We start from the raw sequence: 26,692 nt of genomic DNA, 5'->3' as shown, positions 1-26,692 counted from the left end.
TATTTACTTTTATTCCTGTGCTTGAAATGATATGTACGTACAAGCATTTTACTTAGCACTGTAAATCACTGCATGATCCGGCACTGATCCAGAGGAGTTGGATGAGGTGGGTACTGAGCCACTATGCATGGCCTTGCAGCCACTCAGACATGCAAAATATGATTCTTTAATCATAATACTAATCATGAATAAATCTCTTTTGTTAACATTTTTTCAATGTTAACTAAATCCCAGCATTGTATGTCAATCAGATTACAACACTACCCAGTTTATCACCTTATAGTAGCTGGTAGCATATTATGCATTATTTAAGACATTGGGCAGTATTTACTATACCACCAGGCAGAGGAGTTCTTGAAGGAAAATATGGGTTCTGCTTTAGGGCTGAGTCAACTTTACTTTTATATACTATTATTCTTACCCTTGGCATAATGTGACTGCATCAAAAGTAGTAAAAGAAATTCAAGTTGGCTATTTAATAGCAAGTAGTGGAAAACATACAGGGAATATTATAACTATAACCTTTAAGGTAATGTTTCCTGTGTGGGGCATGTGATTAGTAGGAGATGATAGATCACATTTACTTCTATCATCTCCTACATATCACATACAACAAAAAGGAATGTGCAGTATGTGTGGAACAGGTATTACAGGTGATTTATTTGTTTTAACCATGTTCACCTAGCTGTATTGGAATTACAAAGTACATGTAGAGCTATCATGCTACTGTGTGCTTCAAGCTAGATGATAACATTGTCAGCTGTTTTAACATAACATTGTCTGACATAATAATATTAGCATGATAACGTTGTCTAGAAGATAACGATGACATACGTAGACGATAACATTAACATTCTGTGATGTGAATGCAGGACTCTCAACTTGAAATCTGGGCCAGCCACCGAACTTGATTTATTTCTGGATCAGTACCCAATGATATTTTTGTTAGTGTAACTATTTCAGCTCTATGGTTTTAGAGATTTCTTAATTGCTTCTCACCAAACCTAGTGTATACTGTAGTTTATGCAGATTTAGGGAGTAAAGTTAGGGTGAAATATGCAGATTATTTGTAGTTTGTTGTTTTAATGTATTAACAAATTTATATTCTAAGCTGCAATTTGTGTTATTGTAATGTAATAGGTTTATGTCAACAAGGAGTCAGTTTTGACCATTCATCTAAAAGTGAAAGAATCAAGCGTTCACTATCTTATGATGGCAGTTCAGTCTCCAAACATCCTAAAGGTGTGGGAATTGACCATAAACAAACCTCTCTATATGCAAGTGGTGAAGATAAAGGTTGGCCATTTTTGTTACCTAACATCATAACAAAATTAGAACATGAGTTGTGATTATGATATTACAGTCTATAAGTCTCCTGCAATTTGTAATGTGTTTGGCTCTGTCTCTGTATCAATAAACAAGTGTGTATTTATAGGAATCAAGAAAATATCGTTTTCATGCATCAGTAGCTTGCTGGAACAGAAATCAACTTTTTTTGCTGTGGAAACTCCCTCAGGATGGGGCACCTCCTGTTTCAAATTTGAGCTGAATCCACTCAGCCATCGCTGCCATCAATTAGTTTCTCCATATTTGTTCGTCTTCTGTTTGCACTACTTACAACAATTGCTATGACTCAATCATGCTTTAGTCAATTTGCTTCAAATTTTGAGAACAGTAAGAACGTAATGCAGCACAGTGATAGACCAAACTTTGTACACATCAGACAAAGAACAAGGGAGTTATGCGCCATTTCTGAAGAATACATTAGTGATTTTTTGTCATGGCCACAGTGTAAACCACTTGAAGGGATGACTTGAAAATTGGTCTGTACATGGAGTAACCATCATAGCACAAGCCTTTTGTGATTTGAACAAAATTGCGCTAGCAGTCATGGAGTTACTTATAATAATTATACAACCAAATACTACGAAATGCGGTTAAAATTACATCATTAATAATGAATGAATAAATAAATAAATAAATAATGTTTGAGAAAACTATGAGGCCTAGAAACATGAACTAAGCAGGGATAGATTCTCCTGTGAATGAAGGCACAACCGTATAATAAATACGCCTGTTCGTGTTGATGACTTTACCGTACGTATAATTCTATATAACGCCCAGCACCAACACCCTTGTTTAATTACAGATTGCTCGAAGGAGAAGATTAGTAAACGTCTGAGAGTGACTACAGCAGAGCCAGAGGCCACCTTACACGTAAACAACAACATTACAAGTATGTTTAAATGTTTGTAACTATGTATTTTGTATGCAGGATATGCACTCCTGGCGTCATGCAGTGAACAACCAGCTGATGACCAGTTGGGATACCAGCTGATGCGCTCATAAACAACCAGCTGGAACAACAAGGTAATGAGTAATGTAATACTTGTACCGGTAGTTGTATTATACATCTTCATCCTTCATCTGGCTTGCTAGCAGCTGGAAGTATTTTCCACTCGGCTTAACTACTACTCTACTGTGAGTCTGTAATAGCTAAACAAGAAGCTGATGCAGTGCTGCATATACAACAATGTGTAACCAGTGTTGGGAGTAACGTGTTACATAAGTAACGCGTTACGTAATATTATTACTTTTGTGGTAACCAAGTAATATAACGAAATACACTATAAGAACGGGTAATATAACTCAAGTTGCTTTACTTACAAATGTAATGCGTTACCTAAGTAATATAGTTACTGTAACGAGTCTAATATTACGTAATATTATTACTACAAGTAACAAAGTTACTAATCTCGTTAGTTATCCTCTGAGTAACGCCTAGCCACAACGAAGTAACGAAGCCTACTGAATGAAGCTTATTCACCAGCTTATTACTTAAACCAAGATTTGCACATTGTCCAACAACGCAATCATGTCACGTGATGAAGTGGTAGTTTCACACGTGACAGCTTAAGGCTGTGGACAATAAGTAATATAATATGTAATATTATTATAGTTACTTTATTTTATGAGTAATATATAACTGTAACTAAATAGTTCAGTTGCAAGTAATATGTAATATGTAACTAGTTACTTTTACAAAGTAACTTGCCCAACACTGTGTGTAACTATCTCCTGTATGTAACTATCTCCTGTATGTTGTGCATGGCCGTATGCATATGTGACTGGGCCTGCGAAAATAGGGCATGTGGGCACATGATTTTTGCCTACTTTTTCAAACTTTCATCACTCATAACGTTTTGTACCATTTTGCTATGGCAATGATATTTTCTGCTCGTGTTAAGCATTTAATTGGCTTTATGATGCAAGTTATAGAATTCAAATATTCTGTTCCAGTACTGAGGTATGAGTTGAAGGGTGACGGGGTGTAGTTTGTGCCCACATGCCCTGTTTTCGCAGGCCCGGTCACATATTATTATAGATTGTGATAACTATGCCTGTGCCAATGCCACACTGCTGATATACTGGCATATCACCAGTGGCCTCTAGTTACAACAGAGTCTGTTGTGCCATATTGGCTTGATTGGGATCCATTGCTAATTGTGCCTTCACCATGTCCCTTGTTCTGCATAGCCTCACTTCACTGCTGAGTCATCTTCAGAGACACGTCACACCTACAATATATAGTTACTTTCAATATAGCTACCTTAACTTGGTTTTTGTGTAGGTTGTGTTTTAGTATTGTGGTTTTCTGATGCCAGTTAAACTCCCTTGCCTGTGTACGTATGCATATGTATCATTTCCACCGGTACACACACACTGCTCTGAGTGCTGCCTATGGCACTGTTTCTACTTGCCCAATAGGTGGGTTGCAATGTTGGTGTATGTACTTGATTGTATGTGACGCGGTCCTAGTAATAATTATACAACCAAGTACTAAGAATAATAAGAAATGCGGTCAAAATTACATCATAAATAAATAATGAATTAATAATTAATGTTCTCGAAAACTACGAGGCCTAGACATGAACTAACCGGGGATAGATTCGCCTGTGAACGAAGGCACAAACGTATAATCGTTGTGCCTGTTCGTGCTGATGACTTGTAATTCTATATAATGCCCAGTACCACACCCTTGCTTAATTACAGATTGCGCGAAGGAGAAGATTAGCGAATGTCCATGGAGGAGAGCCAGAGGCCACTTTACACGTAAACAAGAAGATTACAAGTAAGTTTTTATGTTTGTAACATCTCAAGTCTCCTTGCCAGCTGCCAGTGGATTTATTCACGTAAATAAACAATTCAAGAAAATATTAAAACATATGCCACGCTCTTTACAATACAGTTACATATAAAATACAAGTAAACAATCTTGTCTTGTGCAGCTGGCATGGCGACTTCCTTTGTGTTGGTGTCAGGCAATTCAATACGTGCTTAACTATGATCTTTTTTGCCTTCACCTGGCAAGTTAGCTACTAGGCTCTGACTGGCTTGGCTGTCTTCCTTTATCTGGTTCATCTGGCTTGCATACTCCTACAGTATTGTGTAGCTATCTCCTGCAAGTTGTGCATGCATAACTATAGTGTGTCACCCATCACTGTGCCATTGCTATACACCACTGATGAACCTTATTTAGCTCTAGTTGATGTTGATACTGTGCTGTATATTGGCTAATAATTTTTATCTGGTGATGTTGCCTAAAATGTATTGCTGCATACAATACTGCAATAATGTATAGTTCTCTCCTGTATGTGTTGTATACATATGTGACTGAATTTGACAAAACCTGGCTTCGACGCACAAAGCTTCATTAGGAGATATGGCGATTTTAAGTAATCATTGTGTAATAACTTCCCAGTGCCTACAGCTGTGCAAACAAAATTTGCACCAAGTATGCATCTATTTATTAGCTATCACTGAGTGGGTGTATACATTTCTGATACCCAAAATTAGCCCTGTTTTGGGCAGCTTTTCTCGAGGCCAAGTTTGGGCTCTCTATGGCCCTCCATGGCCCTCAAATCACTCCAAATTGACTGAGAACACTATTGGTGAGCTCTCTGTGAAGTCCCAGCTCACTACACACTATTATCACAAAGCCATGGCCATTCAATGGCACCAATCTCCCACTCGTGGCTTTGACAGGGTCGGAAGAAAGCTGCCACAGAAACCAGACTTGCCAGTCCTGAAGGAAGTACAGTGTGGAATATGATAGTGTATTAGGCCAGCAATCCATTTCTGGTAAAAACGTAAGTTTGATTTTGTGTGTGTGGAAGCCTTGTTATGTGAAATCCGGTCACATATACTGTGTTACACATCACTGTGCCATTACCACACCAATGATGTACTGGCACTTAGCTACTGGTGGCATTTAGTTACGATTCCACTATTGTGTTGTATCTGTCACTACTGTGACATATTGAGATGATTTGGGGATCATGCCTTTACCACCTAATAGTCTCACCAGGGGGCTGTCACGTCGGTGTATGTACTTGGTTGTATGTGACGCGGTCTTAGTAATAATAATAATAATAATAATATCAACCATGCGTAACAAATGCACGGTGGAGTTTTGTTTTTAAACAAGTTGATGTTGTGCCTCTTTAAAAGCCAGGCACTGTGCAGCAAACAAACCTACTAAACTAATATTTTAACTAAATGGGTTTTGCTTTGTTGCTACATACAGAATTATCAATTGAATCAACTGTTTGATAAAAGTAGGAAAACAAGGAATTGGAGGTTGCCTACACCTGCAGATATACTAGTGAACATTTAATCCCTACTTCAGTCTATACCCATGACTGAATTAGGAATTAAATGTTCACTACTATATGTATCTGCAGGTATAGGTGAGCTCTGATCCCTTGCTTCTCTACTCTTCTTCTGTGATCCTTAATTGAATTTATAATTTATAATTTTTCCTTATACTTTGTTTACTTTTGTGTAACATTATTATAGCTGGTGAACCTTCGCATACCGCATCGAAAGAAAGGATGGTGCCAGAATTAATGTGTTAATGTTTTTGTCTGAACACGTGCCTCAGCTATCGATTATTGACTCAAAAGTGAAGTGGTTATTATGCTTTGATACTCAGCCCATTATACAGCTCTACAAATGAAGAACAGCAGGAGAATTTCCTCTAGCCACCACAAAAATATGGAAAATTTGTGCCCCAACTATCAATTACTGACTTGAAAAGTCAGGTAGCCAGTACAGTTTGCTTTCACCTACATGTATTTGAACCCATTACACAGCATAACAAATAAAGATACCTCTGCAATCAATTCAGTCACCACAGAAAATATGGATGATTCTTGTTTACAAATACGTAGCCATCCATAGCTCTACAGCAAATTGACACCGCAAAAGAAATGGGGCATAAAAGAGGACAAAGGTAAGTCCATGATGTATGCATTTATGCACTGTGGTATGCCAAAAGGCACATCTATGAAAGAAGCAACATCAAACAGTGATAAAATCAAGCCCATATCCCTAGCCATTGTCAAATTACACTTGTCTGAAGGCAGGCAGGCAGGCAGGCAGGCAGGCAGGCAGGCAGGCAGGCAGGCAGGCAGGCAGGCAGGCAGGCAGGCAGGCAGGCAGGCAGGCAGGCAGGCAGGCAGGCAGGCAGGCAGGCAGGCAGGCAGGCAGGCAGGCAGGCAGGCAGGCAGGCAGGCAGGCAGGCAGTAGAAAATTCCATAGAATAATTTTTAAAAAGATTATGTAGCTACCTATAGGAAGCATATAGGGTGGTGCTGAAGGTACTTTTGTGCTTGGGTGTACCTAGCCAATACTGCCAAGTCACCAGAATGGTATTATGAAGCTGGTTTTATTTTGGATGATATTTTTGGCCAGAAAAACCCGAACCTCTATGATCCCCAATATACAGTACTACCATACTGTATGACACTGTAACTGCATACACAAGTTAGTGTTTACTTGCAGTTTGCCATAAGGTTACACAAAGAATTTCAGTGAGTTTTTCCCTATGTCCTTACATCCCACACAATGTAGATGATGAATAGATGAATAGCAGCTACTTGAAGCTTCTTTTAATTACATGCAACTTTATTCCTAGATGAGGAGCACTTTATTTGGTGCAAAAACCCACTTCCCGTGTTTGCAGACTCTTGTGAGAAAAGTGAATGACAGCACAAGATGCAGACAAGATGGTTTCACCTTTATATAATGTCAACATTCTGAAATCTATTATAATAAGTTGTGTCTATTTTTTTGACTTTCCACATGTGAGTTTTTGTTCAGTGACCCACTCTATTGTAAGTGGCTTACGTATGTGAATGTGCACACATTTGATAAAAATCAATGTAAGTTTGTGGGCTAAAACTGTGTATCTCAACAGTTAATGATAATCAATTTAGATTGCATTTCCTATCTCTAGACTAGTCACACATAACTGCATGTCTTGTTTGTTACAGTATCTGTACATGTGTATGGCTGTGAATATGTACTTGTATTAATATCTAGTACTTACTGTATAATGCAAGTATGTACATACATGTTGTCATATTTTAATCAGAATAGTTATTAGTATAACCACTCATGCAAATGTATGTGTAAAAGTGCTGTTATATTTGTAGCCAATCCACTTGAATTCACACCCGATCAAGAGATGTTTATAGCATTTGAAATTTTAACTGAAACTTTTTTAGAGGAGTTTAAAAGATATCCTGGTGTAAAGATAGCTGATGTCAGTCGTTGGTGCAAAAATTATTGTCAAATGCTTGGAGTACAGACCTCTTTTAATACAGTTTCTTCAATGGATGACATATTTCAGAATATCAGTGCACTACCACATCATAACTTCCTCAATCCAAGTTTATTAAAATATTTGGCAGGGCTTTCTAGGAACAAGTGCTTAATCCAGTCTGTGAAAAATTACGAGTTGACATTTTCACCATTGAGACTAATGCGACTTACCCAAAGTATGGGAGCTATGATAAAGAAAATACAGGTGCTTATAGAGGATAAAAACTGTAGTGAATTGGTTACCAAGTTACAAAAGAAGAATGTGACGATTGGTGAGCTTAATGGATTTACAGTTCAACTCGAAAATAATATCCTTTGCCTTTACACTGGTGCAGTATTGCCACAATGCATTGAAGAAGGATGTATTTGTATAAGGTGGATAATTCCATCTTGCTTGGTTGATTATGCTTATCATGCAGCTTGTCTTAATACTAAGATGTTTTCAGAATTGAATTTGATGTATGTAACAATTGGAAGATACACAGTGGAAACTCCCAATGATTCTGTGATAAGTATGTGTGTAGATGTATTTGCAGCTACTGTATGTGTGTGTGTGTGTGTGTGTGTGTGTGTGTGTGTGTGTGTGTGTGTGTGTGTGTGTGTGTGTGTGTGTGTGTGTGTGTGTGTGTGTGTGTGTGTGTGTGTGTGTATTAATGTATGTGTGTATGTATGTAATGTATATATGTATGTATGTATGTATGTATGTATGGTACTGCCCAAATGCAACGTCGCACATGCAATTTTGCTTGAGATTTTTTTTAAATTGCTAATTAAGGGGTGTGGCAACTGTGTTGATCGCAAGACAGCGTGGCAGCTGTTTTGCTCATGAGAATCACAAGCGAAATAGTTGCCACACCCCTTACTTAGCAATTTTAAAAATCTCAAGCAAAATTGCGTGTGTGATGTTGCGCTTGGGCAGTACCATATGTACGTGTATGTATGTACAGTAGTACTGTACATTAGGGATCATAAAGAACTAGGCTTTTCCAGCCAAAAATATTACTCTAAAACCAGCCTCAATTTCCCTTCATGACAACTTGACATCATTGGTTAGGCACAGCCAAGCCCAAAAATGTCTTCAGACCAACCCCAAACCTTTCCATAAAATTTCTATGGAATTTTAAACATTTTGTATTTAACAGAATTTTATTCTGACTAACTGATGCCTTCAGCCAAGCAATAGATATAGCTACGGGCTTGATTTCTGACATCACTTTGTCCTGACATGTGCCTTTTTTCCAACCGTAGTGCATACAATACACACATCATGGACTTGCCTTTTGTCCTCCTTTGTGTTCCAGTGCTTTCGCTGACAACGCAAGGTGTCGATTCGTGACAGAACGATGCGACTTTCCTGTGGCTGTATTGGTATATATCTCGCCCGTATTTTCTGTAACAACTGGATTAATTGCAGAGATGCTTCTCACACTGTTCTTCATTTGTAACACTGTGCACTGTGTAACACTTCACTTTCACTGAAATAGGTGAAAGTAAAGCATAATGGCCACTGTTTAATCTCGAGTAGTTGGGGCTTGCAGATCGTCCGTATTTTTCGTGGTGACTGGATTGATTGCAAAGGTGCTTTTCCTATATACTGTTCTTTATTTATAGTTCTGTATAAGTATAGCAGGGTGAACATAGCTGATAGTGAAGCGTGATGGTTACTTCACTTTTGAGTCAGTAATTAATGCCTGTGGTGTGCATTCAGATGAAAACAGTAACTGTGGCACCATCCTTTCTTTTGATGTGGTATATGCATGAGTTCACCGGTCGTAATAATGTTGCAAAAACGTAAGTAAACAAGTATAAGGAAATATTAGTTTGATTAGGGATCCTAGAAATAAAAGTAGTGGACTTTGTTAATCCCTAATTCAGCCTATACCCACCACTAGTATATCTGCAGGCGTAGGTGACCTCCCTTTTTCCCTACTTTTCATTCCTATGACCCCTGATCGAACTTAAATTTCTAATTTTTCTTTATACTTGTGTATGTATGTGCATGTATGTATGTACAGTATGTATCTACATGTGTATATAGTTACCTTTGTATATGAGTATGTTCATTTTTTTACAGAAAACCCCATTCAGGTTTTGTGTGATCATTACCAGTTTCTCATGCAACATATGGATCCTAATAAGATATTCCAAATGCCACTTATGAAAACTTTACTCAGCAATGGTGAACTGCATTTTCTGTCATTACATACTCCAATTGATTACATGAAGAATTGTTATATTTTAGAACACATTCGGAGTCTTGAGGCATCAAAATTGCTTTCATTCATGAGTGCACTTCAGGAGATTGATGGCCAGAAACATATTTCTGACAGGTTGCTAAATGGTATAAACCATTCAATCTATATACATACGTGCAGTATATTTTTAATGGTAGCATGGTAGTATAATAACAGATGTTTGTGTATTCTGCACATATGTAATTCGTGGGTAAAAAATTGGTTTGTACATTTCATTCATACATACTCAAATCATGCACTATGTTAGCTGTGTATGTACAGTGTGTGTATGTACAGTGCGTGTATGTACAGTGCGTGTATGTACAGTGTGTGTATGTACAGTGTGTGCATGTACAGTGTGTGTATGTACAGTGTGTGTATGTACAGTGTGTGTATGTACAGTGTGTGTATGTACAGTGTGTGTATGTACAGTGTGTGTATGTACAGTGTGTGTATGTACAGTGTGTGTATGTACAGTGTGTGTATGTACAGTGTGTGCGTGTTCAGTGTGTGTATGTACAGTGTGTGCGTGTTCAGTGTGTGTATGTACATACATGTGTATACCAATGGTGTTTATACAGTAAGCATATTCACCTGATTTATATATAATTATTTTTTAGATTTTAACTCCAAGGGATTCAGGATATTAGAGTATCACACAGATGGAGCTTCTGAACCAAACTCCATAGATCTGAAAAGACTTCATCCAATTGAGTATGATTATACAGATGTAGAAGGGTTTAAAGTTACCAAAGGCAAACTGCAACCCCCCTTATTACCAGACTTGTATGGTACAGCCATATTTGAGTACATTGAACCATCCAATATGTTGCTTAAATATCTTGATTTGTTTGACAGTATAGTTGAGTTGTTACAGTGTTTAAATCCAAATGAAATTATTGATGTGCTTAGTGACATTACTGCAAGTGATACACATGGTATTAATTATTTCACTACTGACTTCATTGAGAAGTTAAGAGAATGCTCTAGCACTACTTCACTACTGAGGATATTGTTCCCATACACCAACTGGTATGATCACTCCATTATTAGGGAGTTGGTAGAAGCTTGTGATTGTGCTGAAGGTGTGAAGTTATTAGATGAGTTTGACTCTCGGATTGATGTCTCTCTACCCATCACAGAGTATCCTATACTTGTTCCTTCCAATCTCATGACCCCTGATGAGTCTAGTACTCACACTGTGATGGTTGTTAAATACATGCAGTCATTATCCTCATTGCTACTAAAGCACATTGGAGTGGTCAAGTCATTAATAATCAACAAGTTAAATATTACTAAACATGCTTGTACATTACTGGCTGTTGCTGACCACAGCTCTGCTGTGTTCTTTTGGTTAATCCCAAGGAGTGTTGTTTCAACTATTATTAATGGTGTACAAGAACATTCTGGTGATTTACTACAACATGGATTAACAGAACTTGCCATATGCCCTAACTTTTCATTTTTGACTAGCAACACCAACCAAATCTGGTCAACAACATTTAGCAGTGATAATGTCACTCTATCAAAACAAGTAAGTCAGTGCAACATGTAAAGTTGGTAGTAGATATTCAAGTGTACTAGATTACATACAAGAGTATTATATAACTAATGGTTGTGTCACAATGTGTGCAGTGTATTCATGTATAGGTACAGTTTTATTGCATAATTTAACTGCAGTAATAAAGTAGCTTCTTGGTACATGTGTATACTCAAGTGTTAGATGAAATACAGTAGAGCATAAACTTACTGCACTAATAAGTTTTCCACCATGACTGTTTAACTTTGTGATCTTGTAGCCTACATGCTGTTATTGCGCTTCTAAGAGCCGACATTGTTGTATTTCATGTACGATTATCAAATTTGTGACTCATTGTGAATTAATGATCACTACAGGAATGGACCCAGCAGCAAAAACAATATGACACTTTGAAATCAGATTTTAATCAAGTATATAAACAAAATGATGAACTGAATGAGGTAAAATCAAATGCTATTATATTAATGCATGCCTTCAAATTTGACTGTGTGCATATGTTTTGTTTCAATAGAAATTGAGGAGTAACAAAGTAGAGTACAGTTTGCTGCATGAAGAATTATCTCAGAAAGACTCTAAGATTGAGATGATAGAGCGACAATTGGAAACACTAAGAGAAGAAAACAAGTGGCTTATTGCCCATAGAGATATAAAAGGAGAAACATCTGCTGCTGTCCAAAGCATTAAAGTATGTACATATATTGCATATGCATGTGTAACCATATTATGTAGTGATCATACATATAAACATGGCTAAAGCAGGAATTAAGTTTGTATCAGGTGATGATTAAATCTCCCTTGTTTAAACACTTTTAAACCAGGCATGTAGCTTCAGCCAGCCTGTGTCAGCATGTCTGTCCACGCACTCACGTGGGCAAACTAGCTTTAAGCTACAGATACAATTTGATTTATGAAGACTATTTACACTATTAATTATTAATTTGAAAATGAAGTAGGGATCAAAGTGATAAAAAGTAGTGAAACAAGAGATGAATGATGGTATTACAGCATAGCTTGGTTCAATGCAAAGTAGGGATTTTCCTGCTGAGCCTTGCTATATTACCACCATTCATCTCTTGTTTCGCTACCTTTCCCTACTTCATTTTTAAATTAATAGTTTTAACCCTTAAACCCTCAGCTATTTTATAAAACGCAAGCACTAAAAATGCATAATCCAGTAAATTGGATTGCATACATACCTTGTAAAACTAACACCAAAACTGTTTAAGCTATCTAAAAACAACAAACAACGTCTTTCTCACCATTAAATTTTGGTTCGAATGGTCCCATACTTTGTCGTGTCCATCCAACCCAGCAATACCAGCTCCACTTTGAATGAGTAAAAGAACTATCCCTCCATCTTCCTTCTTCACATAACGATGTACAAAAGGCCATAACTCGGCCGTACTTCATCGTATTGACTTTTGCTTGGTGTCATATTATTCCTCAAATGATGGCAATTCAGTTGATATATAGATATCATGTGATAACATCAATGTTGGACAAGCACAATGACGATATGAATGTGGAAGGATGCAAAACGATTCAGCACATCATAGTGGGTGAGTTCTTTGTTTGTATGTTGAAAGTTTATACACAGGTAGATCTTTGCCAATTAATAAAATCTGTTTTTCTAGGCGATCGAACGAATGCTTCATGGGATATACCTGTTTGTAACCACCTATGTAAATTGGAATAAGTATTGTGTGTTTTCAATTCATTTTTTTTTTTTTTTTTTTTTTTAATCAAATCCAGTTTTATGGATTATACAGGTTTAAGGGTTAAATATACTAGTTTAATTGTTTGATTTTATCAACCAAGATTATTACTGGGTGAGGTCTTGAACCTATCGTGAAGTTACATGTACCTACTAAGCATAAATGCTTTAAATAAGTTTGTGGCATCTAAATATGCTGCTCAAGGAAAGTGTTGTTATGGAAAATTAATGCTTCATTATGGTTTCATTGCATAAAAAAGATGACAACCAGCCTGTTTGAAGATAAAAGGAAAGACAAGGTGCAGAAAGTACACACTCATTGGAACCCCAAAAAGCACATGCCACTGGTGAGTTTGTTATTGTTGTGTAAAATGGTGGACATGTGCTGCTTCATTGGGCCTCCAGCATTGTGACTGTGTGCAGGCTGGCAGATGTAAATTTGAGTTTCGGTGATTTTAAAAAAAATTCTATATCAGGCCACCTAGCTGAAAGTGTTTTTTTGTCTTTAATACTTTATTTGATGTTAGATTATTCCATAAAGGTGATTTTCATCTTAAGGTGATTTTTTCTATTATAAGATGTCTCTATGATGGTTTTTAAAGGTGGAATTTTAGATGGCATGCATCACTTTTGAGGCAATCCCTAACACCGTTTGATACTAAGTTGAAAGTTAACTTCCTTTTTTGCTATGTTTACTTGAAGAGGTGTTGCTGATCAATAAAACTGCTTAATGGGGCTTGCCTATGTTCTATAACGACCATTTAATGGAGGAAAAACAAAGTAGCAGGCCTTGTAAGCTACCAGGAGTGCATATCCTTTCAAGTTGAAAGAGAGCTGTCTCCTCTGTATGCAAATAAAACTTAAGAGCAGCTATTAGACTTTGTCCAAAGAATTTACATATGAAAATGCAATAGACTAATTATAAATAGTTGCAAAGATACTTCTGTGCATAAATTTGCGGTTTGATCATAAAGTGTTTTGTTCAAAATATGTTCTCCTTAGTATTGCAAGGCAAAATAATTGATGAATTCCAAACTGTGCTCAGTTGAGTTATTTGCAACATATTAAAGCAAAACAAATCTAATAGCATGCTTTTTGGGCTAAGAGTTAATGTATGCAAATGTGCTGCACTCTTAAAACTCATAGTGCTGCTATTATTTGTAGCAATGCAACTATTTACACAAGAAACAGCATTGACAGTGACCATCAATTGCCTGTTGTATGTAATAACATGTTTGCAAGTTACATAAATCAATACTATATAAATTTCTACATTGACATATTATATGCACAAGACAATGTGGTCTCGCTCATCTAAAGCTTGCATGATATACGGTACAAGTATATAGCTCACACTTTGGATGCTGTGTAGAATTGTGGTTTTTAAGTAGGTGGGATTTAGGAACTATACAGCTACAATCACTGTTGTATCATTATTGCATTGTTTCTTAATTTTGGTTGGCTAAAGAAAGCAATCATACCCTAAGCTGGATGCAGTATGGCTGTCTGGTTTCCTTTTAACTGACTTTGGAATATTTCATGTTTGTACATACACACATGTTGCACATTTACATGTCTGTCCTCACCTACATACAGTGTATATGTGAGCAATGTTAATAGCTACATACACACAGTGTTAAACTTTGCTCTGAGGTCGTATTTATGCTGGTAAAGTTACAAAGGACATTTTTCATTTGTACATAAATGAAACAGTGTAGTCTTGAGGGCTGGTCTAACAGAATTCATAAAGATACATGATTCTGTGTAACACTTTCACACCTCAGATCAAAGGAGCCACCTGGGCTACATTTCGTATGTAGCCAGCTAGCCAAGCTACATACAGAATGTAGCCAGGCTGCAACTGAGCAGTGATTATATAGAAGTTGATACCGAAATTGATTGTGGGGATTAACACTCATGTAATTAGGATGCATGACTTGTGTTTCGCCATGAAAAAGACGAAGAGCATTTTGTTATCCTCACCATCGTACAAGTTGAAAAACGTTGGGCTAAGGTAAGAACTAGTGCTAAGGTAAGAACTAGTGCTATAGCTTATTCACCGATCATTTCTGCACATTTTCGAATATGGACATGCCCCCATTATGAAGCTACCACTCTGCACAGAGTAACCACTCTACAAGCAAGCTTACCTATCTAGGCCTTTAGTGAACTCCGTAATTTGTCCATAAATGATTCCATAGCACTGATTAAAACACTTAACTCGCCTTACCAAAATTCTCCGTGATATTTCTAGGATATGTCCATTCATCGTAACTGAACGTAACCAAAACGTACTAGCTTCTGACCCATAATGGAAAATTTTAGGTACATATGCATATATAATATATCCAGTGGCTGCACTTGTACTGGCTTCGGTGATTGATCGCCCTGTATAGGCTATCAGCCTGATAAGTGTTATATAATATTAGCTGTAACACGGCACATTCGGGTTTTGCCTGATATGTATGCCTCAGCCCTCGGGCCTGTGGCTCTCAGGCAGTCAGGCATACATATCAAGCGAAGCCTTTATACCCGTGGTACAACTATTACATGTGCGTTGATTACACATTGTTCTGTTAGCAACTTCCATAGCATTGCAAATAATCCTGTAATTGATGAATTACAAAATATTTTATGAATTATATTTCAAATTGCAATGTTAATTATCCTGGTTGTATTAACAACTCCAACATTTTGGAAGTACAGTAGTTGTGTAGAGGAGTAATATAATACTGGATGCCTGGTTTTAGAAGTATGAAAACATTATTCTTCGGTATACAGTAGCTATATAGGGATGGTGTTAGGTGGACAATATTAATATAGAATACTGGAAGGGCATACTGTATATCATGTAGATGATTATTAAGAGCACAGGTACGTAGACATCAGGTCGTCCCACTCCTGTGAACACTCCATTGTTTTCATCACGTACAGAACCATTTGACTTTACAGCAGTTAGCCAGTATTAATTTTTGAAACTGCTGTACATTTCCCCTAATTTCTGTGCACTTATTAAACTGGGGTTGATATACAAATAACAGATATTAAGTTTTAAAAGATAAGGCTAATATAAACTAGTGCATGAGTATATCTAGAAACTTGATAGTGAGTTTTGGTGCAATGTATGTCACGTAGTTTTTGTTGAGACATTTGTACATACATATGTAGGTATCATGATGTTATACTTCTTTATGTGTGCGTATATACTGTATACATAGCTTAAAATTCATGATTCAGATTTGCAAGTAGTTGAATATGATATCAAAACAGGTAAGCCATATTGTGTTTTTCATGTATACAGGTTTACCCATTCTACAGTGGTATTTTCTGTATATGACTCAGTCAGAAAGAAGTCTGTACAATAGTATGGTAGACATGTATAGTAAATATCGACCTTGCTTTTTTTCATGACAGCTTGACAGTAATGGTAAAGCAGAATTAAACCTAAAAACTGCAGAGCAACCCCAAACCCTTCCAGCAAGTTTCAGGGGCATAGAGAGGGGGTTCCAAGGGGTTCAGGAATTCCCTGTAAAATTTAGACTTCCGCAAGCAGACCCTAACACACCATTTAGTGTGGCAGGACAAAATGAGTGAGTGATATAGTGTAATGGCACAGCACAACAATTGATGAAGCTTGCATTTATCTCTCAGGGAAGGATTTACAGAGGTAATATGAGCCCTGTTAAAAGATTGATATACTCTAATAGAGCAGTCAAGTATATGCTCTAATAGAGTAGTCAGGTATACTCTAATAGAACATGCATGTAAATATCCATATTCATATGAAGTTTTTCAGACATTCTAACTTTAAATGCAAAACTGAGCATGACTTTATACTGTTGTAGCTGTGGTGTGCAGTGTTTAACCCTTAAACCCGCAGCTGTTTTGTAAAATGCAGGCACTGAAAATGCATAATCCAGTAAACTGGATCGCATGCATGCCTTGTAAAACTAAACGCTATAACACAAAAACTGTTAAAGCTATCTAAAAATGACAAACAACATCTTACTCACCATTAAATTGTGGTTTAAATGGTCCCATACTTCGTCACGTCCATCCAACCCAGAGATACTCGCTTCACTTTGAAAGAGTACAAGAACTATCCCTCCGTCTTCCTTCCTCACATAACGATGTACAAAGGGCCATAGCTTGGCCATACTTTGTCACATCGACTTTTGCTTGGTGTCATTTTACTCCTCACGTGATGGCGATTCAGTTGTTATATAGGTATCATGCGATAACGTCACTGTCGGACGAGCACAGTGGCAATACGAACGTGGAAGGACTGAAAATGATTCAGCACATCGTAGTGGGTGAGTTTCTTGTTTGTATGTTGAAAGTTTATATACTGACAGATAGCTTACTCTTTGCCAAGTAATAAAATCTGTTTTTTGGAGCGATCAGATAAACGCTTCATGAGATATGCTTGTTTGTAACCGCCTATGTAGATTGGCAAAGTATTGTACGTTTTCAATTCGTATTTCATCAAAAATCCAGTTTTCTGGATTATACAGGTTTAAGGGTTAAAGATATAGAACTCCAGTAATTTATCACTTTTGTTACGCAAAATGAATTCATGCTATACATATTTATATATCATAATGTTTTGATTGTGAGTCATAACATTTGTATCAGTGGATTTATGGTTCCTATCACAGTAAAAATAGTGTTCCAATACTACCCATTCTAACCCCGTCTTTATTCAGTATTGGAACAACTATTTTAAAAAACTCCCTATAATGAGACAAAATGAACCTCGAATCTATAAATAACTCTAATGTTATTCACTATTGGGGGCTGTGATCTGTTGTTTTTTTTGTTTGAGCCAAGGAAGAATTTTTGGACTATTAGTTCCAGCACTTAAACATAGATGGAATAAATACAGTCAGTATTTGTGTGTGAATTATGTTGTGTATACGAGTGAGATAGCTATCACTTACAGATTACTATATGTGTCTCTATGTGTTATGCTGTCTGTTTCCACTAGGTAGCTTTATCTAGTGCTAGCTTCATCCCAGGGGCACTTACATGCATTATAAGTAATGTACTTTTTGCATAAGATATTGCAATTTGCTGAGTTTTGATTCATTAAAACATTGAAAGTCTCTCAGTGACTTGGGGCTGCACCCACAGACCCCTGCTTCTGGTAACTCAATACTGCTGTTGGAACCCCCCTTCAAAAAATCCTGGCTATGCCCCTGAGTTTCTGTGTATTTAAGTGAATTCTGACTGACTGACCAATGCCTCCATCCAAGCACAACTTTACTTAAAGCTATGGGCTTTTGGCCAACTGCAGCAACTATAATGCATGTATCATGAACTTACCTTTTTCCTTCTTTCTGTCCCATTTCTTTCTCCACTACTGCATATGTGTTGACTCACGGTAAGTTAATGCTTAATGGCTTCGTACAACTTATCACAAGAATTGTTTGTAATTCCATAGTGGCTAGATACGTAGATTGCAGAGGAACTTCTCATACTGTTCATAGTGACATCTACATAATCTAGCTAATTGCGTTAACTATTATTGACTTATACTTATCTGAAGAAATTAATTATCAGGTTATTCAGTCAGTTAGCCAGCAGAAAATGTTGTGAGACAAGTTAGCAACTAATTGGAAGCTTTTCGAATTACTTTGAATACATTAATTGGCTTGACTATTCCTGCCAAATAATTATGAAGGATAGGTGAGGCTGCAGTTTGTTGGAATGTGTATCCTACTGATCAAGCAAGTTACTATACTAAAAAATATGTGTCCAGTTTATCATCACAAATTCACTTACATTGGTTTGTACTCTTCCTAAATCAGGACATTTTTGGCAGATATTTTTGATTCAACACAGGAACAATGACTGTTCTACTAATGATAAGACTACTCTGTAAGTTTCTAACTGTTTCATATGTCTTGTGTACACTTCAAGATGACAGTTCTCTATACCGGTTAAAGCAGTGCCTAACACTCAAATAGTGGTCTCAAAATGAAAAATGAAATATAGCACTCAGTGCTATATTTGTCTCTTTTACGTGCCATGTTTAGCATATAGCACTCACAGCAGTGCTTTAACTCTTACATACGTATATATCCAGCATCTCCTTTCCTCCTCCATGATGACATGGCAGTATTTACATACATAAGTATAATTGTGTACCTTCAGAGTGATCCTACACATAAATGCTTCCAAAAGTGAAAGCAAAAAAGCAATGATTTTGTTATTAGCTACCGTAAAGGGAAAAACAAAAGTTTGGCATGACTAAAGTACGATTTTGGTGAATTGAAGAAAACTGTCCAAACTTATTGCCAATTACCTAGTTCAACATTAGCTGTGTGGTACTTTGCCAAAATTTTATCAAGACTTTATAATTTTTATATGAACTTTTGCATCTATTCACCAACCTGCTTTGCATGCTGATTTGCCAAACTTCACACCAAACTTTCACTGTTTATGGACTAGCTGATGCATTCAGCCTAGTATAACTCATCTATCATGGTGAATGCTACTGGCTTGATTTCTTCACTCTCTGATTACAGGTTTGAGGTACACGGCATATCTTTTACCTACCACTGCAGCTTATAATACATGCATCATGGACTTACTTATTGTCCCTTTTCTTTCACCACTACATTTTAGGTTTTGATTCATGGGTAGAGCATCAATGGCTTCTTGTGTATATTGACCATCATGAAAATTTTCCATAATTAATGGATTGATCTCAGAGGTACAGTACTTCTCTTATTGTTGTTTGTTCCTAACAGGCAGAACATAGCTGAAAACAAAGAGAAAAGGCCACCCTGCTTTCAGTGATTGATACTCAAGGCATGCATTTAGTTATGCAATTAATCTTATATGTAATGGGTCTGACATCCTTGTTTTCTTTGATGCAGTCGCCAATCATAAATTATGTTACAAAATTCATTAAACAAGTTGAGCAAAGGTTTAAATTTGAGTAGGTATCACAGAAATAAAAGGCAATGAAACAAAGGAAGTCTCCTATACCTGTAGCAATACTAGTGGACATTTACGTAATTCTTACTTCAGCTACTATTGACAGGAATGCTATTACAACTAACTATTGAGCAAAGTTTTCACATTATACCTTTTATCACTGGCTTGTGATTTATACTCAGTCTTTTTGTATACCTGCATAATTAATTCTTAACTTTGGCTATTTTAATTTAGCTGCCTTTTGCAATTATCAGTGTGGAGAAAATGTTAGCCAATTTACTAGCCAATTAGAATTAAATAGGAATGCATCAAGACCAAATGTAGAACATGGGTTAATTCCAATGTTGAAATTTTATTACAGTTAGTAATGATGTATTAACATTTATTCTTAAAAATGATGCCAATATCTGTCAAGGATACCCCGTATCATCTTGGCCACTCCAGATATCCGCTCTTTCAGGTTCTGAATTGCTATTGTCTTTGTGGATGCACCCTTTTTTGCAGCCAAGCGGTTTTTGCTTAGAGGATGTCACTTGTTTCTGTTAATCAAATTAATTGTAGCATTGGTATGTGATTCAGATTCTGATACTATTTGTGTGCAACCAGAGGCAACTTTGGCAATGAAGGTTACACAGTAGAACAACAGACGTGGATGTTGTTCTTGAGAATCTTGGTGAATACTTCAGATTTTATAGCTCTGAATATTGATCTGTTGTACGAGTGTTCATCATAAAATCCTCTCTTTACACCACCTATGCTCTGTAAGTTGCTACTGTACAGAATCATTTTTTGCAGAATGATTAACTAACTAACTAACTAGTGCCCTTTAAAAAGTGTAGTTCCATAATGACTAATGCCATTGGCTTGATTTTTCACTGTTTGACATTGTTTCAACCCAACACATGACCATTGGTACACTGCACCAGGTATGATGCATGTGTCATGGACTTACCTTTGTGGCCTATTTCTTTTCACTTACAATACAAGGTGTTGGTTTGTGGGTAACACAATGTTTCCTATTGTGTACATATAACTAGGTATGTATCATCTGTAATTTTCATGCTCCTCGTCCAACAGTCAAAGTAAGCAAATTGATTTTAGTATAGCTTAACATGTTGTAAGGAAAAATAAGGAATTCTAAATTTCAGCAGGAATAAAACAAGAGAGGCCCCACAGTTACCTACACCTGCATGCGCAGCTATTGATATTAGTACATATTAATCCCTACTTCAGTCATACAACTAGTCAACAGTATAGCCATGGCTGAAGAACAAATTAAATACTAGGATACACCCCTGTGGCTGCAAGTATGTATATGCAAATTGATTGTATCATAAACCACAATAGTAGGTTCATAGTAGAGATCACCCATATTTTCTATAAAATGCACACCTAAAAACCACCTTTGAAAAGTATCATCCAACTAAAAGGTGGTTTATTTTTGTAACAAGAAATAGGTCCACTAGTGAGTAACAAGTAAAATGATGTTTGAGATTTTCCATTTTTGTTCATCATCTTTATTCATATGATTTTGTTTCACAAGATGCATAGCCAAAGTTATCCACCTAGTTTTCATCATAAGAACTATATATCTTTGCTCACTGAGTTCTCCCACATGTCCATAACCTATTAATGGGCCCATATTCCACAAATCACTAACAAGCTTCCACCTCAATAAATTTATAAGTTATCTTTGCCATTATTGCCAGCAGTTCAGTACTATGGTACTGTTTAGTAAGATTCACCCTAAAAATGATGAGTACCTCCCAAATGCTGTGGTTAAAACCATCATAAAACATCATGTGTGAAACAATAACATAGTGAATCATACAGTACGATAGTACTGTATGGTAGGGACAACAAAGATGTGGGCATAGTCTACGAAAATAAATCAAGCCAAAATCGTCTTTGCAAGCCCTTCACGGCCACTTGACAGTATTCGTCAGGTATAACCAAGCCCAAACATGCCTTCAGAACGACCAGAAGCATTTTCTATTAGGTGCTACGAAATTTTTTTTTAAATTATTTTCGCGAATTTTCTACTGCCTCACTACCTGCCTGATACATTCAGTCAAGCGTAGCGGAAAATTGGCTACAGCTACAGCCTTACTTCTTTGGTGGAAATGCTTCGAATTTCATGGAGATGAAACTTTTAGTATTTTAAATATCCTACAATGTATGCGCTATTGCTTCATGATTTTCCTTTGATCCTTCTTTATCGTGGCCATTGCTCATCAGTAGGGCTTCCATATCAATAGGGCTTCCATAATCATTGTGAATACACATGTTATCGCACCAAACTTTTAGAATACTTTGTGATTTGTCGTTTGGTTTATACAGGACCTATCGTACGTCGTCGACAAGATACACGCGTAAGACATCTTTTTTAGTATTAGTGTGTTTGTTATTTAGCGGCTAGGTTTAACTGCTTGCGTTTCTAAATGCATTTCTTTGCGACTAACACATTCTTCGCTATTACAGTATTAACACTTCTTTATGTATCCTTGCATGTGCTTACTATTGTCTACACAGTCAGCAAAACCATATACATAGTTACATGATTGGAATAGTCAAATAACTATCTAAAGCTGTTAACACTATTAAGTGTAAAAATGCATATACAAAACTTCTGAATTTAATGCATGAATAATAATGTATTAAATTCATAATCTCGTAGAAACCCTGCATATTATGTTTTGTCACAATTCCCTGTCAGTCGCTCCAGCAGCATCGTCCTTATGTGCAACAATTACTTATTGTGTTCCACAATATTCCCACTACAATGATCAATGTGTACTGTATAGCTAACCTATGACAGGTACAAAGAAAGCATAGCTTATTTTGTAACATCATTGTTAACAAAGTTATAGCTAACGAATGTGTAAAAGGTAGAGTAGGGCTTATCATACAGTACGATAGTAACTGTATAATAGGGACCACAAAGGAGTGGGCATGGCCCACAAAATAATATCACCCAAAAATCAGCCTCAGTTTTCCCTTACGACGATGAGGCAGTATTGGTGAGGTAAAACTAAGCCAAACAAGCTTTCAGATCGACCTGAAACGCTTTCAACAAGTTCTTGATTCGAAATGCTGTGCAACAGGTTGAACATAGCTGACAACGAAGCGTAATGGATACTTCACTTTTCACACAATAATTGATATAGCTGGGGCGTGTGGTGCCTTTTCAGATGCGGTATGCGTGGGTTCACCAGCCATAATAAAATTATTTACAAAAAAGTTAACAAACAAGTACACAAAAAATTTTGGAATTTTCAACTACTAGAGTAGGGACCATAGCACATCGATAAAAAGTACCATAAGGGATATAACACTTCTTATTGTATTACAGTGATTTAATATCATGGACTACTCCAACTTGTTTCAGTACTTTTTATCGATGTGCTATGGTCCCTACTCTAGTAGTTGAAAATTCCAGAATTTTTTGTGTACTTGTTTGTTAACTTTTTGGTTCCTACTCTAGTTGAAAATTCCAAATTTTTTCGTGCACTTGTATTATGTCAGTACCGGTTAACAAATACGAATGGCTATAGTTCTGGCATAGTCGTATGCCCCGAGTATTTGACTTTAGGGTGCGCGACTAGTAGTTTGCCTCAAGTTTTATACTTTAAGGCACGTAACAGGGCTAGCATCGAGTTCAGCTTTGGTTTCCTTTCACATCAGTTGGGCATTAATAAGGTAGAAACTAATGCAGGTGGGTAGCTGCTGCACCAGTGGTACAGTGGTTACAAGAATGGAGCACGAGCATTGATGCTGGAGTTTGACTCCAGCTGAGGCATCCTTTTTTGTTTTCACTTTCTTAGGTTTTTGTCCAATTTTTTTTTTTTTAATGCACATAACATTCTCAGTAGCATCCACAAAACAGTGCAACCAGTACCGGCTCTATATAACCTGCCAATCATTTTTACAGAAATAGTCTTGGTGCATCTATCTTCAAATCCAGCATTAAAAACTAAAAAGCACTCGCAGACAGCCGAATATTGAATATTTTTTCGAAAATCGTCAAAACCCAAAATAATTTGCCTGCCTACATGCCCGCCCGCCCACCAACCCATCCATCATTTTTTACAATTCCACCATCATGTATTGTGTAATGGAAATTCACAAAGGCTTTGTATGTTTCCTATTGTGTACATGTAAAGCAGGTATCATCTGTAATTGATATGAAGTTGCTCATGGTTGTTATACAGTATGGTAGTACTATACGTATATATATATATATATATATATATGTAGTAGTTGTAACATGGGCATGAGTGATTTGCCTGAAATATACACACAAGCATGAGGGCGCAGCCCAAGTGCGAGTGTGTATATTTCTGGCAAATCACAAATGCCCATGTTACAACTAATATATTCCACTTGGGTGATTCACCTGCAAGTGTGGGGAAACTGCAGGAATGCTTCGTGAGTGTATTTTATATGAGACCATGTGAATTTTGATTGTGGATAATGTCGTAAGAACAACGACAAGGTGCTGTTGAGAGGCCCAACGTAAGTGTATGGACATGAGCATGCAGATTGCTTCAATTGTGCGTACGCAATTAAACACAAGAAACCCAAATGCGAGCTGAACAGCTAATAATGAAGCTTAATTAAGGGGGGCACGTTACTAATTCCTATGGCTTCACATGCAAAATCTTGGTTTTCATTGACCTGTGCTTGCTTTCCATCCCCTTTTGCACCAGATGTGTTTGTGGTAATTAAAAATCGCCATCTCCAGTTAGAAGTACTGACTTTAAGACTCAGTTTAGTATTTTAGACCTAAAGAATGAGAATTCTACAAATTTTGGATCTAGTCTCACAGTTTTAGTTCTACGCTTCTTAAACTTGTCATCTGCTACCTAAATATGTTTGTAACAAAAGTATGGAAGTAGTTTTTGAAGTACTTTATCAAGTAAGCTATTGAACTCTCTAAATTTTCTATGAAAAACAGTGATCTCTTCTTTTGAAGCCATAGTAGTCATTTATAAAAATCTGTTTCCATACTTTTAAAGATACTGTTATTACAAGCCACTACAAGAATTTTTGGGGAGTTTCACAATTACCTGTAGGAGAAGAATCAATTTTAGTGCTAAAATTGCAGTGTTTTGTAACCACGCCATAATTTGTACATACTTCAGAGGATTTCACTCAGATTTGCACTAAACAGAAGTTCAATGTCTCAACTAAAACATGTTTTATTCATCAGGTGGAGAACAGTATCTATGTTGGTTTTACAGCTTCATATAAAAGACATACTTTTATTTATGGAAGCCATAAGACATAGTTGCTTGCCCCCTTAAGTGACACTATAAAGTACTTACTATACTAGTCATAAATAAACTAAAGCAGTGAATATGTTTACAGCGCTATAATGGCCTAGTCAATTAAACACCACGCCCAGTCACTATGTGCATGTGACATCACGCCAGGTGTCAAAACAGCAATATAAAGATGCAGATTCTAGTGCACTAAAGTACTTACTTTACTAGCCATGAATAAACTAAAATAGTGAGTAATATTGTTAACACTAATGGCCAAATCAATTTAGCACTACGCCTAGTGTCTGGATATTGCCACGTGACTATACAATCAAAACAGCAATATAAACTAACTTGTGACCTTCATTCAGTAAAACAACAAACTATCTTCTTCCCCATGTCCATGATCTATGCTTTGGCTCACTTTACAAAATTAAAACCTACTATCGATCCTGTAAAGTGTCACTATATTACAGCAGAGGAGATCACACAGTTTCATCAAAGAAGTCAGATGATTTCTGAGAATGCTTGGAATGCATTAATGAGAATAGGAGGTATACAAGTTATATCCCTCCTAGGAGGGATATAACTTGTATATACTACCTCCATTTCTCGTTACTGCATTCCTGAGCACTGATAGCAATGCTATTATACCAATTATACACTTTCTTTTCTCTTTCAAGTGAGGTGTGAAAGTGGTATATATATATATGAGATTTGAGTTTTTCTGACCAAAAGCATCACCCAAAAACCAGCTTCACAATACCATCATCCTGTATTGGTGAAGTATAGCCAAGCTCAACAGTACAACCCTATAGCTAAATGCTTCCAAAAATGTGCTACAACTTTAAAAAAAAAAAAATCAATGGAATTTTCTACTGACTGTCTAACTGCCTGCCTGATACTTTTAGACAAGCGTACAGTATCTCAATAGTGGCTAAAGCTATGGGCTTGCTTTTTTTTCACTGTTCGACATCACTTTAGCCCAACAGGTGCCTTTTGGCATATCGCACTACATAAAATGCGTACATCATGGACTTATTTTTGTCTTTTTGCTGACAGCCCAAGTTGTTTATTTGCAGTAGTCTGATAGCTTCCCAGCTGCATTTGTAACAGTAGTCTGTATTTTCTGTGGAGGCTGGATTGATTACAGAGGTAGTTCTCCTGCTGTTTTTTCCTTGTATCACCGTGTAATGGGCTGAAAATAGTTGAAAGCAAAGCATAAAGGCCACTTCGCTTTCCAGTCAGTAATTGATAATTTGGGCACATGTTCAGATGAAAACATTAACTCAGTGCCATCTTTCTTATCATGCGGTATACGCAGTTT

General features: G+C 36.8%; 1 protein-coding gene across 1 annotated transcript in view; it reads left to right on the top strand.

The window, feature by feature from the left end:
• LOC136254786 (uncharacterized) overlaps positions 1-26,692 on the top strand; it is a 36,968-nt gene that overhangs the window by 3,400 nt on the left and 6,876 nt on the right. The window contains exons 4-10 of the mRNA XM_066047527.1: positions 1,141-1,296; positions 7,500-8,180; positions 9,743-10,009; positions 10,523-11,436; positions 11,799-11,882; positions 11,954-12,127; positions 16,375-16,426. Of these exons, the coding sequence (XP_065903599.1) occupies positions 1,141-1,296; positions 7,500-8,180; positions 9,743-10,009; positions 10,523-11,436; positions 11,799-11,882; positions 11,954-12,127; positions 16,375-16,426 (2,328 nt within the window). The remainder of the gene's footprint in view (positions 1-1,140; positions 1,297-7,499; positions 8,181-9,742; positions 10,010-10,522; positions 11,437-11,798; positions 11,883-11,953; positions 12,128-16,374; positions 16,427-26,692) is intronic.

The sequence above is a fragment of the Dysidea avara genome, chromosome 4 (assembly GCF_963678975.1).
Source record: "Dysidea avara chromosome 4, odDysAvar1.4, whole genome shotgun sequence".
Classification (NCBI taxonomy): domain Eukaryota; kingdom Metazoa; phylum Porifera; class Demospongiae; order Dictyoceratida; family Dysideidae; genus Dysidea; species Dysidea avara.
The sequence above is the reverse complement of the archived record's forward strand: the minus strand, read 5'-3'. Positions and strand labels throughout refer to the sequence as shown.